The sequence below is a fragment of the Salvelinus sp. IW2-2015 genome, linkage group LG10, assembly GCF_002910315.2.
Source record: "Salvelinus sp. IW2-2015 linkage group LG10, ASM291031v2, whole genome shotgun sequence".
In the NCBI taxonomy this organism is placed as follows: Eukaryota; Metazoa; Chordata; class Actinopteri; order Salmoniformes; family Salmonidae; genus Salvelinus; species Salvelinus sp. IW2-2015.
This window is the reverse complement of record NC_036850.1, coordinates 13,317,813-13,333,550: the sequence shown is the minus strand read 5'-3', so window position 1 is coordinate 13,333,550 and position 15,738 is coordinate 13,317,813. Positions and strand designations below refer to the sequence as shown.

Below are 15,738 nucleotides of genomic sequence, written 5' to 3'. Positions count from 1 at the left end.
ATTAATGTAGCTGGAGGTGGTAGTGTGGGTCCTTGTGTGTATGTGGGGTAATGGCTTCCACACAGAAGGGTCCAGTAAAACCTCTGGCAGGGAGCAGGGAAATGGCAGCAAACAGTTTAATGACTTAATAAGACCTAATTAGTGTAAATGGAGGAGAAGAGAGKYGAGCAGTGGAGGTGAGCTGGGGTGACTGAGTGTGCCTTGGCTACAGCAGCCAGACATACAGCAGGCAGCTCTCGTTTATTAGCTGAMGAAAAGTAGGCRAACTCCTCTGATGTGTMTGTTCATCCCAGGGACACCTCTGGATAACAGAACAGCACACTGCTSCTTTCAGGRGCTKTCMRMRWKTCTCTRTCACACWCYKKKYKYKWCARARYCKCACAKARASYSACAKWSYKYCWRWSWSWSWSWRYWYRWYGMYRYYRYGAMSTWTGRSWGMYTYWYMMMGWGMSTMTGWMWGRWWTYRSRMMRMRMMYMYRYMSYGWMGWYMGRCAGSSCSRYMTMWYTSWAGMYWYRAYTMSKYMCTRRSAMWYKYTTAKRRWYRRCWYYGKCWSGSMRYYWYSAGYYRCAGKSCMKAWRRKARCKYGYYKARWARTSRYTSTSSSWMTYWGTMWYTMWYMCCAAGGCCTCGCTCAAAACAGAACCAGAGGGAAACCCACCCGGGGGAACAATAGATACAGTGCATTCAGAAAGTATTCAGACCCCTTGACTTTTTTCACATTTTGTGATGTTACAGCCTTATTCTAAAGTGTATTAAATAGTTTTAATACACATCAATCTACACACAATATCCCATAATGACAAAGCAAGTTTTTAGAAATGTTAGCACATTTATTACAAATAAAACACTTAAATATCACATTTACATAAATATTCAGACCTTTTACTCAGTACTTTGTTGAAGCACCTTTGGCAGCGATTACAGCCTCGAGTCTTCTTGGGTGTGACGCTACAAGCTTGGCACACCTATATTTGGGGAGTTTCTCCCATTCTTCTCTGCAGATCCTCTCAAGCTCTGTCAGGTTGGATGGGGAGTGTCACTGCACAGCTATTTTCAGGTATCTCCAGAGATGTTCGATCAGGTTCAAGTCTGGGCTCTGGCTGGGCCACTCAAGGACATTCAGAGACTTGTTCTGAATCACATCTTGGCTGTGTGCTTAGGGACGTTGTCCTGTTGGAAGGTGAACCTTCGCCCCAGTCTGAAGTTCTGAGCACTTTGGAGTAGGTTTTTATCAAGGATCTCTCTGTACTTTGCTTTGTTCATCTTTCCCTTGATCCTGACTAGTCTCCCAGTCCCTGCCGCTGAAAAACATCCCCACAGCATGATGCTGCCACCACCATGCTTCACGGTAGGGATGGTGCCAGGTTTCCTCCACGCATTCAGGCCAAAGAGTTCAATCTTGGTTTCATCAGACCTGAGAATCTTGTTTCTCATGGTCAGAGTCCTTTAGGTGCCTTTTGGCAAACTCCATGCGGGCTGTCATGTGCCTTTTACTGAGGAGTGGCTTCCGTCTTGCCAATCTACCATAAAGGCCTGATTGGTGGAGATGAGATGGTTGTCCTCCTGGAAGGTTCTCCCATCTCCACAGAGGAACTCTGGAGCTCTGTCAGAGTGACTCCAATCATGTTGTAGAAACATCTCAAGGATAATCAATGGAAACAGGAAGCACCAGATCTGAATTTTGAGTTTTAGTTATGTAAATAAAGTATTTCTGTAATTCTTTTTWAAAATAATTTAGAAAACATTTCTAAAAACCTGTTTTCGACTTTGTCATTATGGGGTATTGTGTGTAGATTCACGGGGAACATTTTTTATTTAATACATTTTAGAATAAGGCTGTAACGTAACAAAATGTGGAAAAGGGGAAGGGGTCTGAATACTTTTTGAATGCACTGTACAAATCCTTGTTATTTGTTGCTTGCAATATGCTGTGTTTTTGGCAGAGGTGTTGACTCGAGTCACATGACTAAATATGATGACTTGCAACTCGACTTTGACTTTAACACCAATGATTCGTGACTTGACTTGGACTTGAGCCTTGTGACTCTACCTGACTTGATACCCTCCCCAAGCCCAAATATWAAAAATGATGCTATTAAAAAAAGTGTGCAGCATCAACTCTTCATTTAACGGATTACAGTTTGAATCGGACAGCAGTCAATCAAATTGTGCCAGTTGAGAAAAAGTTGCGCATGGCAGTGCAGAGGAACGTCGGCGGGGGAATTCAGATGGAGCCCTTGGAAAGATGATACCCCAAATTATTATTTTCGGATATAAAGACGACGTGGTATCAACAAAAAACAGATTGCAACTTGCAAAACATGCGGGAAGTAAATGACAGACGGAGGCGCAACAACTTCCAACTTTGTTCGACATTTGAAGCTGCACAAAGAACGGTAAGTCGTGGCTAATATAGCTGACAGCTATATATTTTATTACTTTACTGGTGTATCATGTAGGCTAACGTAAAGTTAAATCAATGAGCCTCCACACAGACAGTCAGTGCGGAAATTTTGATCATTGCACCCAAAATTGACTGGCTAGGCAGTTGGTAGCCTAAATCCTGCCTGATGTTACTGATGTTCCTAAAGCCATTGACATATGTTAGCCTACTGTAACCACACACACAGTGTGTGGGTGTGTGTGTTAAGGTTTGAGCGATTGCGTACAAGCCTACATCGCCCGATTGCGCCCCATAGCGATCCTCGATAGTTGATCGCTATTGGGAGGGGGGGNGGGTGTACATGCATGTGTGCGAGTGACATGTGCATGTTCACTTATGTTCCTGTATGGCTAGCCACATGGATCTCTTGACATGAACAGTATGTTCACTACGAGACAGTTCTATATAGTACTTTGATCGTGGCTTTTCAGCCAGACAACAGAAGGAGATCCACTGACTCCAACTATACAGAACAATAGATACAAAAACTGAAATATCACATTTTACATAAGTATTCAGACTTTTTACTCTGTACTTTGTTGAAACGCATTTGGCAGTGATTACAGCCTCGAGTCTTCTTAGGTATGACGCTACAAGCTTGGCACACCTGTTTTCGGGGAGTTTTTCACGTTCTTCTCTGCAGATCCTCTCAAGCTCTGTCAGGTTGGATGGGGAGTGGTGCAGAGATATTCGATCAGGTTCAAGTCCAGGCTCTGGCTGGGCCACTCAAGGACATTCAGAGACTTGTCCTGAAGCTACTCCTGTGTTGTCTTGGCTGTGTGCTTAGGGTCGTTGTCCTGTTGGAAGGTGAACCTTCTGAAGTGCTGAGCACTCTGGAGCAGGTTTTCATCAAAGATCTCTCTGTACTTTGCTTCGTTCATCTTTCCCTCAATCCTGACTAGTCTCCTAGTCCCTGCCGCTGAAAAACATCCCCACAGCATGATGCTGCCACCACCATGTTTCACAGTAGGGATGGTGCCAGGTTTCCTACACGCATTCAGGCCGATGAGTTCAATCTTGGTTTCATCAGACCAGAGAATCTTGTTTCTCATGGTCTGAGAGTCCGTTAGGTGCCTTTTGGCAAACTCCAAGCGGGCTGTCATGTGCCCTTTTTTACTGATGAGTGGCTTCCGTCTGGCCACCATACCATAAAGGCCTGACTGGTGGAGTGCTGCAGAAGGTTCTCTTCTGGAAGGTTCTCCCATCTCCACAGAGGATCTCTGGAGCTCTGTCAGAGTGACTCCAATCATGTTGTAGAAACATATCAAGGATGATCAATGGAAACAGCATGCACCGGAGCTCAATTTTGAGTCTCGTAGCAAAGGGTCTGAATAGTTATGTAAATTAAGTATGTTTTTTTTATTTTTTTTATATAAATTAGCAAACATTTCTAAAAAAACAGTTTTCGCTTTGTCATTATGGGGTATTGTGTGTAGATTTTTATTTTTTATTTAATACATTTTAAAATAAGGTTGTAATGTAACAAAATGTGGAAAAGGGAAGGGGTCTGAATACTTTTTGAATGCGCTGTACAAATCCTCATCTGTTGCTTGCAATATCCTGTGTTTTTGGACTTTTCGATCTGGGAATTGTCTCTGACTTCAAAATGTATGATTGTTGGTTTTTGTTTGCCCAACACTTTTCTGGACATATTACAACTCCGTAAACCTGACAGTACACAGGTTGATCAACAGGATGTGAAGTTCACTTATGCCGCTGTTAACGGGGATATGCATACAGCCAAAGATGAACACTGGAATGTACAAACTACAGGGAAGAACCTTAAAGCATTCTAAAGATAAGCAGTTGTGTTGCGTGTTTTGTAGCAATTTGACATTTCCTTGTTTCGCCCCTTCATTCATTATCTCTCTCCATCTCTCACGCGGACCTCTCTCCCCATGCACACTAATCTCAGACCACTCATGTCAGGATTTGGAGTCTAACTCTCTCTCTCCCCCCTTCTCTCCCCCTCTAGTGAAGCCTGTGACGGTGGAGCTGAGCTGTGGGGCGGGGCCTGTCCTCGTGGTGCTGGAGCCGGGACAGCCTCTGCTGCTGGACTGTCACCTGGGGGCCACGCCCCTGGACACGCCCCTCAACGTCACCTGGCTGCAGGATGGGCTCCCCGTACTGGAGGGTGACTCCCTCAGGACCCTGGCCAACGGCTCACTGCTGGTGCTGCCCACCTCTGTGGATGGCCGGACGCCTCAAGGGGTGGAGGGGGGCTACAGCTGTGTGAGTGCCGGCCCTTTTGGAGCTCTGACCAGCCGCACCATCACCGTTCACCTGGCCAGTGAGTATTACTATTTCTCAGACAGGGCGGGGCTGTGCCCGCTCAACTCCACCAGGGTCAGACTCACATGGAATGGCATGATGGTCTGGTGTCCCCACATAGGAGCACAGCCACATTCATCAGGGGGATTTCCGTGCTTGGTTCTCCTCTGTCTCAGACAAGGGTTTGATTGTGTGGCTGGTCAGCCACACCGGTGGTGTCCTGGGAACAGGTATCAAATCAAATGACATTTTATTGGTCACATACACATGGTCAGCAGATGTTAATACAAGTGTAGCGAAATGCTTGTGCTTCTAGTTCCGACAATGCAGTAATATCTAACAAATTCACAACTACTACCTTATACACACAAATGTAAAGGGATGAATAAGAATATATACATATAAATATATAGATGAGCAATGGCCGTGCGGCATAGGCAAGATGCAGTAGATGGTATAGAATACAGTATATACATATGAGATGAGTAATGTATGATATGTAGGCATTATTAAAGTGGCGTTATTTAAAGTGACTAGTGATACCTTTTATTAAATTGATTTATTAAAGTGGCCAGAGATTTGAGAGTATATGTTGGCAGCAGCCACTCTGTTAGGGATGGCTGTTTAACAGTCTGATGGCCTTGAGATAGAAGCTGTTTTTCAGTCTCTCGGTCCCAGCTTTGATGCACCTGTACTGACCTCGCCTTCTGGATGATAGCGGGGTGAACAGGCAGTGGCTCGGATAGTTGTTGTCCTTGATGATCATTTTGACCTTCCTGTGACATCAGGTGGTGTAGGTGTTCTGGAGGGCAGGTAGTTTGCCCCCGGTGATGCGTTGTGCAGACCTCACTACCCTCTGGAGAGCCTTACGGTTGAGGGCGGAGCAGTTTTCCGTACCAGGCGGTGATACAGCCCGACAGGATGCTCTCGATTGTGCATCTGTAGAAGTTTGTGAGTTTTAGGTGACAAGCTAAGTTTCTTCAGCCTCCTGAGGTTGAAGATGCGCTGTTGCACCTTCTTCACCACACTGTCTGTGTGGGTGGACCATTTCAGTTTGTGATGTGTACGCCAAGGAACTTAAAACTTTCTCCACTACTGTCCCGTCAATGTGGATGGGGGGATGCTCCCTCTGCTGTTTCCTGAAGTCTACGATCATCTCCTTTGTTTTGTTGACGTTGAGTGTAAGGTTATTTTCCTGACACCACACTCTAAGGGCCCTCACCTCCTCCTTGTAGACCATCTCGTCATTGTTGGTAATCAAGCCTACCACTGTAGCGTTGTCTGCAAACTTGATGATTGAGTTGGAAGCGTGCATGGCCATGCAGTTATGGGTGAACAGGGAGTACAGGAGAGGGCTGAGAACGCACCCTTGTGGGGCCCCTGTGTTGAGGATCAGAAGGGTGGAGATGTTGTTTCCTACCCTCACCGGCAGCCTTGTGGGCTGGCAGCCTTGCGAAGGTTAACACGTTTAAATGTTTTACTCACGTTTGCCACGGTGAAGGAGAGCCCACAGGCGTTGGTAGCGGGCCGTGTCAGTGGCATTGTATTGTCCTCAAAGTGAGCAAATAAGTTGTTTAATTTGTCTGGGAGCAAGACATTGATGTTCGCGACGGGGCTGGTTTTCTTTTTGTAATCCATGATTGACTGTAGACCCTGCCACATACGTCTCGTGTCTGAGCCGTTGAATTACAGCTCTACTTTGTCTCTATACTGACACTTTTGCTTGTTTGATTGCCTTGCGGAGGGAATAGCTACACTGTTTGTATTTGGTCATGTTTCCAGTCGCCTTGCTATGATTAAAAGCTGTGGTTCGCATTTTCAGTTTTGCGAAAATGCTGCCATCAATCCACGGTTTCTGGTTAGCGAAGGTTTTAATAGTCACAGTGGGTACAACATCACCGATGCACTTGCTAGTAAACTTGCTCACTTAGTCAGCGTATACGTCTATGTTGTTGTTTGAGGCTACCATTTCCCAGTCCACGTGGTCGAAGCAATCTTGAAGCGTGGAATCGGAATGGTCAGACCAGCGTTGGATAGACCTGAGCACGGGCGTTTCCTGTTTTAGTTTCTGTCTATAAGCTGGGAGCAACAAAATGGAGTCATGGTCAGAATTTCCGGAGGCAGGGCGGGGGAGGGCTTTGTATGCATCGCGGAAGTTAGAGTAACAATGGTCCAGAATGCTACCAGCTCGTGTCGCGCATTCGATATGCTGATAGAATTTAGGAAGCCTTGTTCTAAGATTAGATTTGTTAAAATCCCCAGCTACAATAAATTCAGCCTCAGGATATATTGTTTCCAGTTTACATGGAGTCCAGTGAAGTTCTTTCAGGGCCGTCGAGGTGTCTGCTTGGGGGGGATATACACGGCTGTGACTATAATCGAAGAGAATTCTCTTGGTAGATAATGCAGTCGGCATTTCATTGTAAGGAACTCTAGGTCAGGTGAACAAAATGACTTGAGTTCCTGTATGCTGTTGTGATTACACCATGAGTCGTTAATCATAAGGCATACACCCCCGCCCTTCTTCTTAACAGAGAGATGTTTGTTTCTGTCGGCGCGATGCGTGAAGAAACCGGGTGGCTGTACCGACTCTGACAACATATCCCGAGTGAGCCATGTTTCCGTGAAACAGAGAATGTTACAATCTCTGATGTCTCTCTGGAAGGCAACTCGTGCCCTAATTTCATCCACCTTGTTATCTAGAGATTGGACATTGGCGAGTAATATGCTCGGAAGCGGTGGATGTTGTGCTCGCCTTCTGAGTCTGGCCTCTCTGTCTGCCTCTCCTGCGGCGACTGCGTTGTTTTGGGTCGGCCTCTGGGATAAGATCCCATGTCCAGGGTGGAGGTCCAAACAAATGATCCGCTTCAGGAAAGTCGTATTCCTGGTCGTAATGATGGTAAGTTGACGTCGCTTTTATATCCTTTAGTTCTTCCCGGCTGTATGTAATAACACTTGAGATTTTCTGGGCTAACAATGTAAGTAATAATACATAAAAAAAAACGAATTACTGCATAGTTTCCTAAGGACCTGAAGCGAGGCGACCATCTCTGTCGACGCCATTCTACCTGTCCACACCGGTGGTATCTTGGGAACAGGTAGGCTCCACACTGGTGGTGTCTTGGGAACAGGTAGGCTCTACACCGGTGGTGTCCTGGGAACAGGTAGGCTCCACACTGGTGGTATCCTGGGAACAGGTAGGCTCCACACTGGTGGTGTCCTGGGAACAGGTAGGCTCCACACTGGTGGTGTCTTGGGAACAGGTAGGCTCTACACCGGTGGTGTCCTGGGAACAGGTAGGCTCCACACCGGTGGTGTCTTGGGAACAGGTAGGCTCTACAGCCGGTGGTGTCCTGGGAACAGGTAGGCTCCACACTGGTGGGCTGAGGACAGAGAGGGGGAAAGGGGGAGAGCAAGAGAGGGATGAAGAGTGGGACAGAGAGGGAGGGAAGGAAAAAGAGATAGATAGAAGGTAGCAAGAGCTCCGGCTTATCCCCTCTCCTCCCTTTCCCCCCTCTCTCCTCTCCCCTCACTCTCCCGTAGAGCTGCTTTCATTATCCTCTGTAAAAGTGGCAGTCTTTATTCAGTCATTAGCTTTGTGTAGAATGGGACTGTATCCTCTATGGAGGTTCCTCCTTTTGACAGCTGTCACATGCCTATTTATGAGGATGCCTTGTTTGGGGGGGAACGAGGGGACAATGAGGGAGGTAGGTGAGGACCGAGAGGGAGGGAGGGAAGAAGGTGACTGAGGACTTTAAGATGGATGGAGGGAGGGAGATGGCTGAGGAGTTAGGATTGGTGAAAAGAGAAGGAAGTAGTATGGGGAGGATACGTTGGGGAGGAAGGGAAGGTGGGAGATTTGGGTGGGAGGTGACTGAGGAGTTTGGGATGGTGAAGGCAGAGGCTGTTCTGGGAGGGAGACTAATAAGTGTGTCCTTCAGAAGGTGTCTGTGGAGGGAGCTGGTAAATGTAATGTGCTGTAGACTGCTACTGCTGTGAGATGGATGGGCTGCTGGAGACAGGCAGGGCCAGGGGCCTGCATGAAATGGGCCTCAACGAGCCCATTGACATTGAGCAGAGAGAGCAGAGGCCCATGCCTGTCTGTCTTTCTGTCTGTCTCATGTCTTTACCACCACCAATTAGGAGGCAGAACAACATCATATGAGAGAAATGAGTGACAGTCCTTTGTCTTTAATACTCTAAACGTGTTTCATGTGCATGGCTGTTCTGAATGCTCCCTTCATGCGACTTTGTCCAAAAAGTGAGCGAGTCAGTTAAAGAGAGAGAAGGGGGAGAAAGAGGTAAATCGCGGTAGAGGAGGAGGGGAGGAGAGGAGTTGGTGGACATGCCGACAGACGGGAAGCCATGTGTTGTGGTCGGAGAGTACAAGGGGAGGGGAAGAAAGTTGCAATCTGATCGCTGAGGGGCCAAAGAATGGGGCAGAGACAGAAAGAGGGAGAGAGAGGGGGAATAGAGAGGACAGGAGAGAGAAAGAGAGGGGAGGCACAGAGAGAACAGGAACAGACAGAGAAGGGAGAGACTAAAGATAAACGTGCTATGGATTGAACTCATATAGAGCACAAGACATGCTAACAGATTTAGTTGATACAGTAATCTATTTCATCTGGTCCATTCACTCAGTAAGTTAACCATTAGCCCAGTTGGCCACAACAGTTACAAGTGCTAGCTTACTTTACAGTATTGGATGACCTGTTATCTATCTAGCTGCTCTGTGGAGCGCTGCTCTGTGTGCTCATTGAGAAACTTTGCTCCATTTGGGGCCTCTCTGTCTGTTGTTGTGAGTGTGTGTGTGTGTGTGTGTGTGTGTGTGTGTGTGTGTGTGTGTGTGTGTGTGTGTGTGTGTTGTGTGTGTGTGTGTGGTGTGTGTGTGTGTGTGTGTGTGTGTGTGTGTGGTGTGTGTGTGTGTGTGTACAGCAACTAGTTTCTGCCATGACAAGGTGCTGAGCTTATTTGTGCTGTTAGTCAGCTAATAATATGTGGCTTTCTGAAAAACTTGCCATGTGAGAATCAGCTCCAGAAGTAGTTGTGACAGATTTATGTTTGGTCGCTAGGTAGGATTAGCCCTTACATGTTTATGAAGCATGGCTAATGCGTCACATTTCAAATCAGTTCAACATTTTATTTTTTAAGTGCATGTCTTGGGCTTTACAGTCCAATGGAGAATATAGGGACAACTTCAGGATGTAAGGATGTGACTTTTTCCTCAAGTGCTTTATGAATGGCTTTGATGTCTAGTCTGTCACAGCGGGTTTGGTGAGAAACAATTTGAAGGTAATCTTGGATTGGTATCTTCAGTTCTTTAGGACTGCAGCTGGACAGAACAGCTTGCAACCCTGAAGCTGATTGATGAGGTAGTCCGAGCTCTTGTGTTCCCCCATATAGCCCCAACTCAGTCTGGCCTGAGGTCAGGGCCCCCTCAGCCCTATAAGACTCAGCTCCAGTGACTCACTGCTGCCTCCTGCTGTTAACTACATTATTACGTTGGGCTACGCGACTACTGACTCCATCTCTCTCCCTGTCTCTGCTCTCTCTTTCTCCTGTCTCCTTGCTGTCTGTCCTCTTATCTCCCTCACTCCCAGCGCTGTCTTCGTTTCCATCAGGACCCAGAGGCCCAGGTGGTGCCCGTGGGGGGTGCTTCTCCGCTTTGGAGTCCAGATAGACGTGAGTGCCCACGCCAAGGATAACTGTGGAGAAGGACCAGGAACCATCCCCAGCCAGCTTAGGTGAACACCACACACACACACACCAACACACACACACACACACACACACACACACACACACACACACGACACACACACACACACACACACACACACAACACACAACACGGTGATGCACTCCAGTAGAGCCTGCAGTAAGTGATTGTCTGTTCGACTTGGTCCCAATGCTGTCCCTGAGAGAGCTCAGCCGGCCAGCAGAGACTGGAATCTGTTCATAAGGTCCATGCTGTCACTGATCATGTGAGGGCTGTGCTCCCTCCACCTATCTACTTCATTGCATAATGCAGTCAGGGAATATCCTGAGAATTTGGTAGGAAGTTAAATGAAATAGTCATTTTGGTCTTTTTCAGTAGTGCAGAGTTCAGAGATAAGGGATGCATCAGGTTCTGTTGGTTTCCCTCTGTCTGTCAGCCAAGAGGCTGAAGGTCAGGGCCACAAAGTGCAGCTGGTCACTTTTCTCTCTTCTTGTTTGTTCTACTCCCAAATACCCTCCTGCATCTCCCTTTCACATGGCTACAGGCTGAGGCTAGTCCAGGCCTGGGAAACTGATGTGCTTTGAATCAAATTGGGAGAAAAGATCCCTATAATCTACTGCACATGACTCCGTTCCTTCCCTCCTCCCTCTGGCTTTGTCCTCTCCTCCCTCCCTGGCCTTTCCTCTCTCCTCCTTCCCTGGCCTTCTCCCTCCTCCTCCCTGGCATTTCATCCCTCCTCCTCCCTGCCTCTCTCTCCTCTCCTTCCTCCCTGGCTATTTCCTCTTCTCCCTGCTTTTCCTCTCCTCCTCCCTGGCTTTTCTCTCCTCCCTGGCTTTCCCTCTCCTCCCTGGCTTTTCCTCTCCTCCTTCCTGGCTTTTCCTCTCCTCCCTTAGCTTTCCTCTCTCCTCCTCCCTGGCTTTTCCTCTCCTCCCCCCCTGGCCTTTCCTCTCCTCCTCCCTGCTTTTCCTCTCCTCCCTGGCTTTTTCCTCTCCTTCCTCCATGCTTTTCCTCTCCCTCCCTGCTTTCCTCTCCTCCCTGCTTTCCTCTCCTCCTCCTGGCTTTCCTCTCCTCCCTAGCTTTCCTCTCTCCTCTCCCTGGACTTTTCCTCTCCTCCCCCCTGGCCTTTCCTCTCCTCCTCCCTGGCTTTTCTCTTCCTCCTCCCTGGCATTCCTCTCTTTCTCCTTCCCTGGCCTTTCCTCCCCTCCTCCTCCCTGCTTTTCCCTCCTCCCTGGCATTTCCTCTCTCTCTCCTCCTGGCTTTCCTCCCTCCTCCTCCCTGCTTTTTCCTCTCCTTCCTCCCTGGCTTTTCCTCTCCTCCCTGGCTTCTCTCTCCCTGCTTTCCTCTCCTCCTCCCGCATTCCTCATCTCCTCTCCCTGGCCTTTCCTCCCTCCTCCTCCCTGGCATTTCCTCCCTCCTTCCTCCTGGCATTTTCCTCTCTCCTCCTCCCTGGCCTTTTCCTCTCTCTCCTCCCTGGCCTTTCCTTCCTCCTCCTCCCTGGCCTTTCCTCCCTCCTCCTCCCTGGCTTTTCCTCTCTCCTCCTCCCTGCCTTTCCTTCTCTCCTCCTCCTGGCCTTTCCCCTCCTCCTCCCTGGCCTTTTCCTCCCGTCATTTGAGAGTATTTGGCCCTTTTTTAAATTTAAGTTGCACTTTTTTTCCCACCTGCTCTGTCCCTTATCAATCATAGAAAGACGCAGCTGTTTTGTTTAGTGATTTAGATGCATATCGCACACCACACTTATTACAGTATTACAGGAATTACTTTCATGGCTTTGCTCGAGTTGATCATGCGCTGAGTTGACGGCCTGTATATGTTTGCCCTTCAAAGGCCATGGCCCACATATGGCTGTTCACATGACTACTTATTTAGATGTGTGTCTAATGTTGAATGGCCAGGAAAGTGCAGCTTTTCTTCATTAGCATGGTTAAACTGACTAACGTTATTATAACGTCCGAGGACCCTTGCTGCTGACCACTCTTGACCACACAGAGTGGACAAGGGCATCAGAGGAGCGGAGAGGGGGGGAAGGACCAGTGTGCTAACAACACTCTGTGCATTGACATCCAGGGCTGAACAGCGGAGAATCATGTAGCGTTACTGATAGAAACCCCCCAATTAAAGCCTCCCTGTCTGCCTGAAAACTCAAATGCACACTCTCACAGCCGAGCAGCGGGCACGCACGCCCTCCCACTAGTCACCAGAAACGGTCACACTCTCATGCTCATTTACCCAAGCACTTAACGCTATTGACGTTTCTGCCTCAGCTCTGCTGTTGGCTATACATTTGTGCCTGCCTGACATTATTAGAGGCATCTGGTTCAAAAACAGTCTATCCCTGTGTGACCCGTAGCCCAATGCTGAACCAAGCTGTACAGTGCTGTGATGTTGTTGTGCTGACACAAAGTGGTACAAATGGGCAGCAGTAGAGATGAGACCCAGACCAGAGACCAGTGTTGTGTACAGTCTCTCTGTTGCACAGATGAGCTCTCTGTCTGTCAGGGCATTACTAGTCCATCATCATAGAGTGTAAAAGGCTGTGGAATAGGAGTTGAATCGTGGGAAGCCCAGGCCTCAGGCTTGGAGGAACCATCCAGACGGGAGTGGGTGGGGGTGTGTGTGTGTGGAACCTGACCTGTCTTCCATGGCAGCAGAGGGGGAAGAAGGGAGGGAGGGAGGAGGAAGAGGAGCTGGTGGGTGAAAGAGAGATAAATATTGACACGAGTCGGCACAACCATGGCTGCTTCTAAATGCTGTTTTGCAATGCGCAATCTCTCTGACCTAGTTTGAGAGCTTATTGTTCTCTTCTATCTATCAGTAAAGATTTCTAAATATTTCTATCTAGTCTCTTCTTTTTCTCCCGTTTCCGTCTTCTCTGTCATTAGGTAAGCAGTAGGAATACTATGTATTTAGTGTCATTTCTTTCTTCCTTTCTTTCTTTTGTCTACTTTTCTTTTAGATTCTACATTTTTGGACGGCGTTATTCTAAATAGCTGTTAGATATAAGGAGAGTGTAGGCTAATGGCCGTCACTGGAGACCTACTCCTGTAGTTCTGTATGGTGGTAATGAGCGTGTACACAGTTGGAGATTACCGGTGAGTTATTATATCTCGCTAAGCACTAGTTCTTCTCTCTCTCGCCCCCCCCCCACCACACACTCTTTCTCTCTCCTTCCCACCCTTTCTCTATTCCTTTCCATCCACTCTCTCTCTCTCTCTCTCTCTCCATCCCTCTGTCTCCAGGTTCATCTCTCTCCCTAACGGTGTGCTCCAGATCTTGGGGGCGGTTAAGGAGGATGGGGGTGCGTACCGCTGTGTGGCCTCCAACTCTGCCCGGAAACGCTTCAGCCAGGATGCCATCCTCACTGTCACTACAGGTATGTTGTGCTCTCTCAATCTCTCTCTCTCTCTCTGATGACGTCTGTAGGCAAGTGATCCCTTTGGATGTGCTTGACCTCTCTGTCTGGGTGTGCTCTTTAAATAGCCTATTTAGTGGTTGTCTTCCTGCTTATATGTATTCCCTGGAACTCTGCTGGAATGAGAGAGGTAAAGAGACAAAGATGGCTCCAGACCTATAGTCTCGTGTCTGATATCATCAGGCTGTAAACAGTATCTCCACACCCACGTCTCTTCCCGTCTGACAAAAGGTGCATTAATAATGGAGATAAATCCTGGCCTTTAATTGGCTCCGTCAAACTTCAGTGTCTGTGGAAGGTCTACGTCTAGATCTGCTTCTATGTGAGCGTTAGCGCACACATACATCCATACACACACACACACACACACACACACAGAGAGAGACAAAGACACACAGACACAAGACTGAACTGTGTAGAAATGCCTGCACCCTGTGGAACAGCTAAGGAAACAGAGATGAATCCCCTCTCTGCACCCTGCAGCATGTCCACACACACACGCACACACATAGAGACACGCACGCACACTCACAAATAGACACTCTCACGTAGAGACACACACACACACAGGCAGACACCCCCAAAACTCTTGAGATTCACAGACAATGCACAGAAGCGAATGGCAGACTGATGGTGAGGACAGTAGCTTCACTCATTCAACTGTGCATTATGTTGATGACTCAATACTACTTGACACACGTATACCTTCTCTCTCTCCCACACACGCATGGATGTGTACACAAACACCACACACGCACACACACACAGTCACATATTTCACACACCACTCTCACAGACAGCCTGAGCAGGTGACGAAATTACAGCCTTTTACAGCTTTTTCCTACTTCCCAATATCCAATAGACTGTTTGAAGTAATGCTAATTTACAGTAGCAGGTATTTGGTGTGACACGAAGCCCTGCTGTCTTAGAAACCTGGAGGTCATGGATGAAAGCACTCCCAGACTTTTTATGAGGCGTTACATAAAACGCAAATCTAATGCCATCACATCTCTAGCCTTCACTGTGGAGAGGTTTATGATTTAAAATGCCTGAACACAAATGCATCCTTCCTGCCAGAATTATGCTGAGCACATCACCTCCACTTATTCAATTGTACATTGTCTATACCTGTCACGGCCGTCGTCGGAAGGAGACCAAGGTGCAGCGTGGTGAGCATTCATTTTCTTTTATTATAGTAAATGTCGCCAACAAAACAAGAAACAACAAAAACGACCGTAAAGCTTAACAGGGCATTAGTGCCACTAACAAAGATAACTACCCACAAACACCAAAGGAAAAAAGGCTGCCTATGTATGATTCCCAATCAGAGACAACGATAGACAGCTGTCCCTGATTGAGAACCATACCCGGCCAAAACATAGAAATACAAAACATAGAAATAAAGAACATAGAATGCCATCCCAAATCACACCCTGACCAAACCAAATAGAGACATAAAAGGCTCTCTAAGGTCAGGGCCTGACAGTACCCCCCCTCCCAAAGGTGCAGACTCCGGCCGCAAAACCTGAACCTATAGGGGAGGGTCCGGGTGGGCATCTATCCGCGGTGGTGGCTCTGGTGCGGGACATAGACCCCGCTCCACCTCTGGCTCACCCCACTTTGGTGGCGCCTCTGGTGCGGGGACCCTCATCGCCGACCCCGGACTGGGGACCTTCTCCGCAAGCCCCGGACTGGGAACCCTCGTTGTAGGCCCCGGACTGGGGACCCTCGCTGCAGGCCCCGGAATGGGGACCCTCGCTGCAGGCCCCGGAATGGGGACCCTCGCTGCAGGCCCCGAACTGGGGACCCTCGTTGCAGGCCCCGGACGGAGGACCCTCGTCGCTGGAGACTCCGGACTGGGGATCGTCTCTGGAGGCTCCGGACTGGGGATCGTC

At 48.2% G+C, this 15,738-nt stretch overlaps 1 protein-coding gene across 1 annotated transcript in view; it reads left to right on the top strand.

Annotated features, from left to right (window-relative positions):
* The window catches only part of LOC111969104 (immunoglobulin superfamily DCC subclass member 4-like), a 67,341-nt gene that overhangs the window by 28,157 nt on the left and 23,446 nt on the right, over window positions 1-15,738 (top strand). Inside the window, 5 exon segments of the mRNA XM_070445397.1 lie at window positions 4,420-4,734; window positions 10,316-10,323; window positions 10,325-10,372; window positions 10,375-10,465; window positions 13,667-13,804. Coding sequence (XP_070301498.1) covers window positions 4,420-4,734; window positions 10,316-10,323; window positions 10,325-10,372; window positions 10,375-10,465; window positions 13,667-13,804 — 600 coding nt within the window.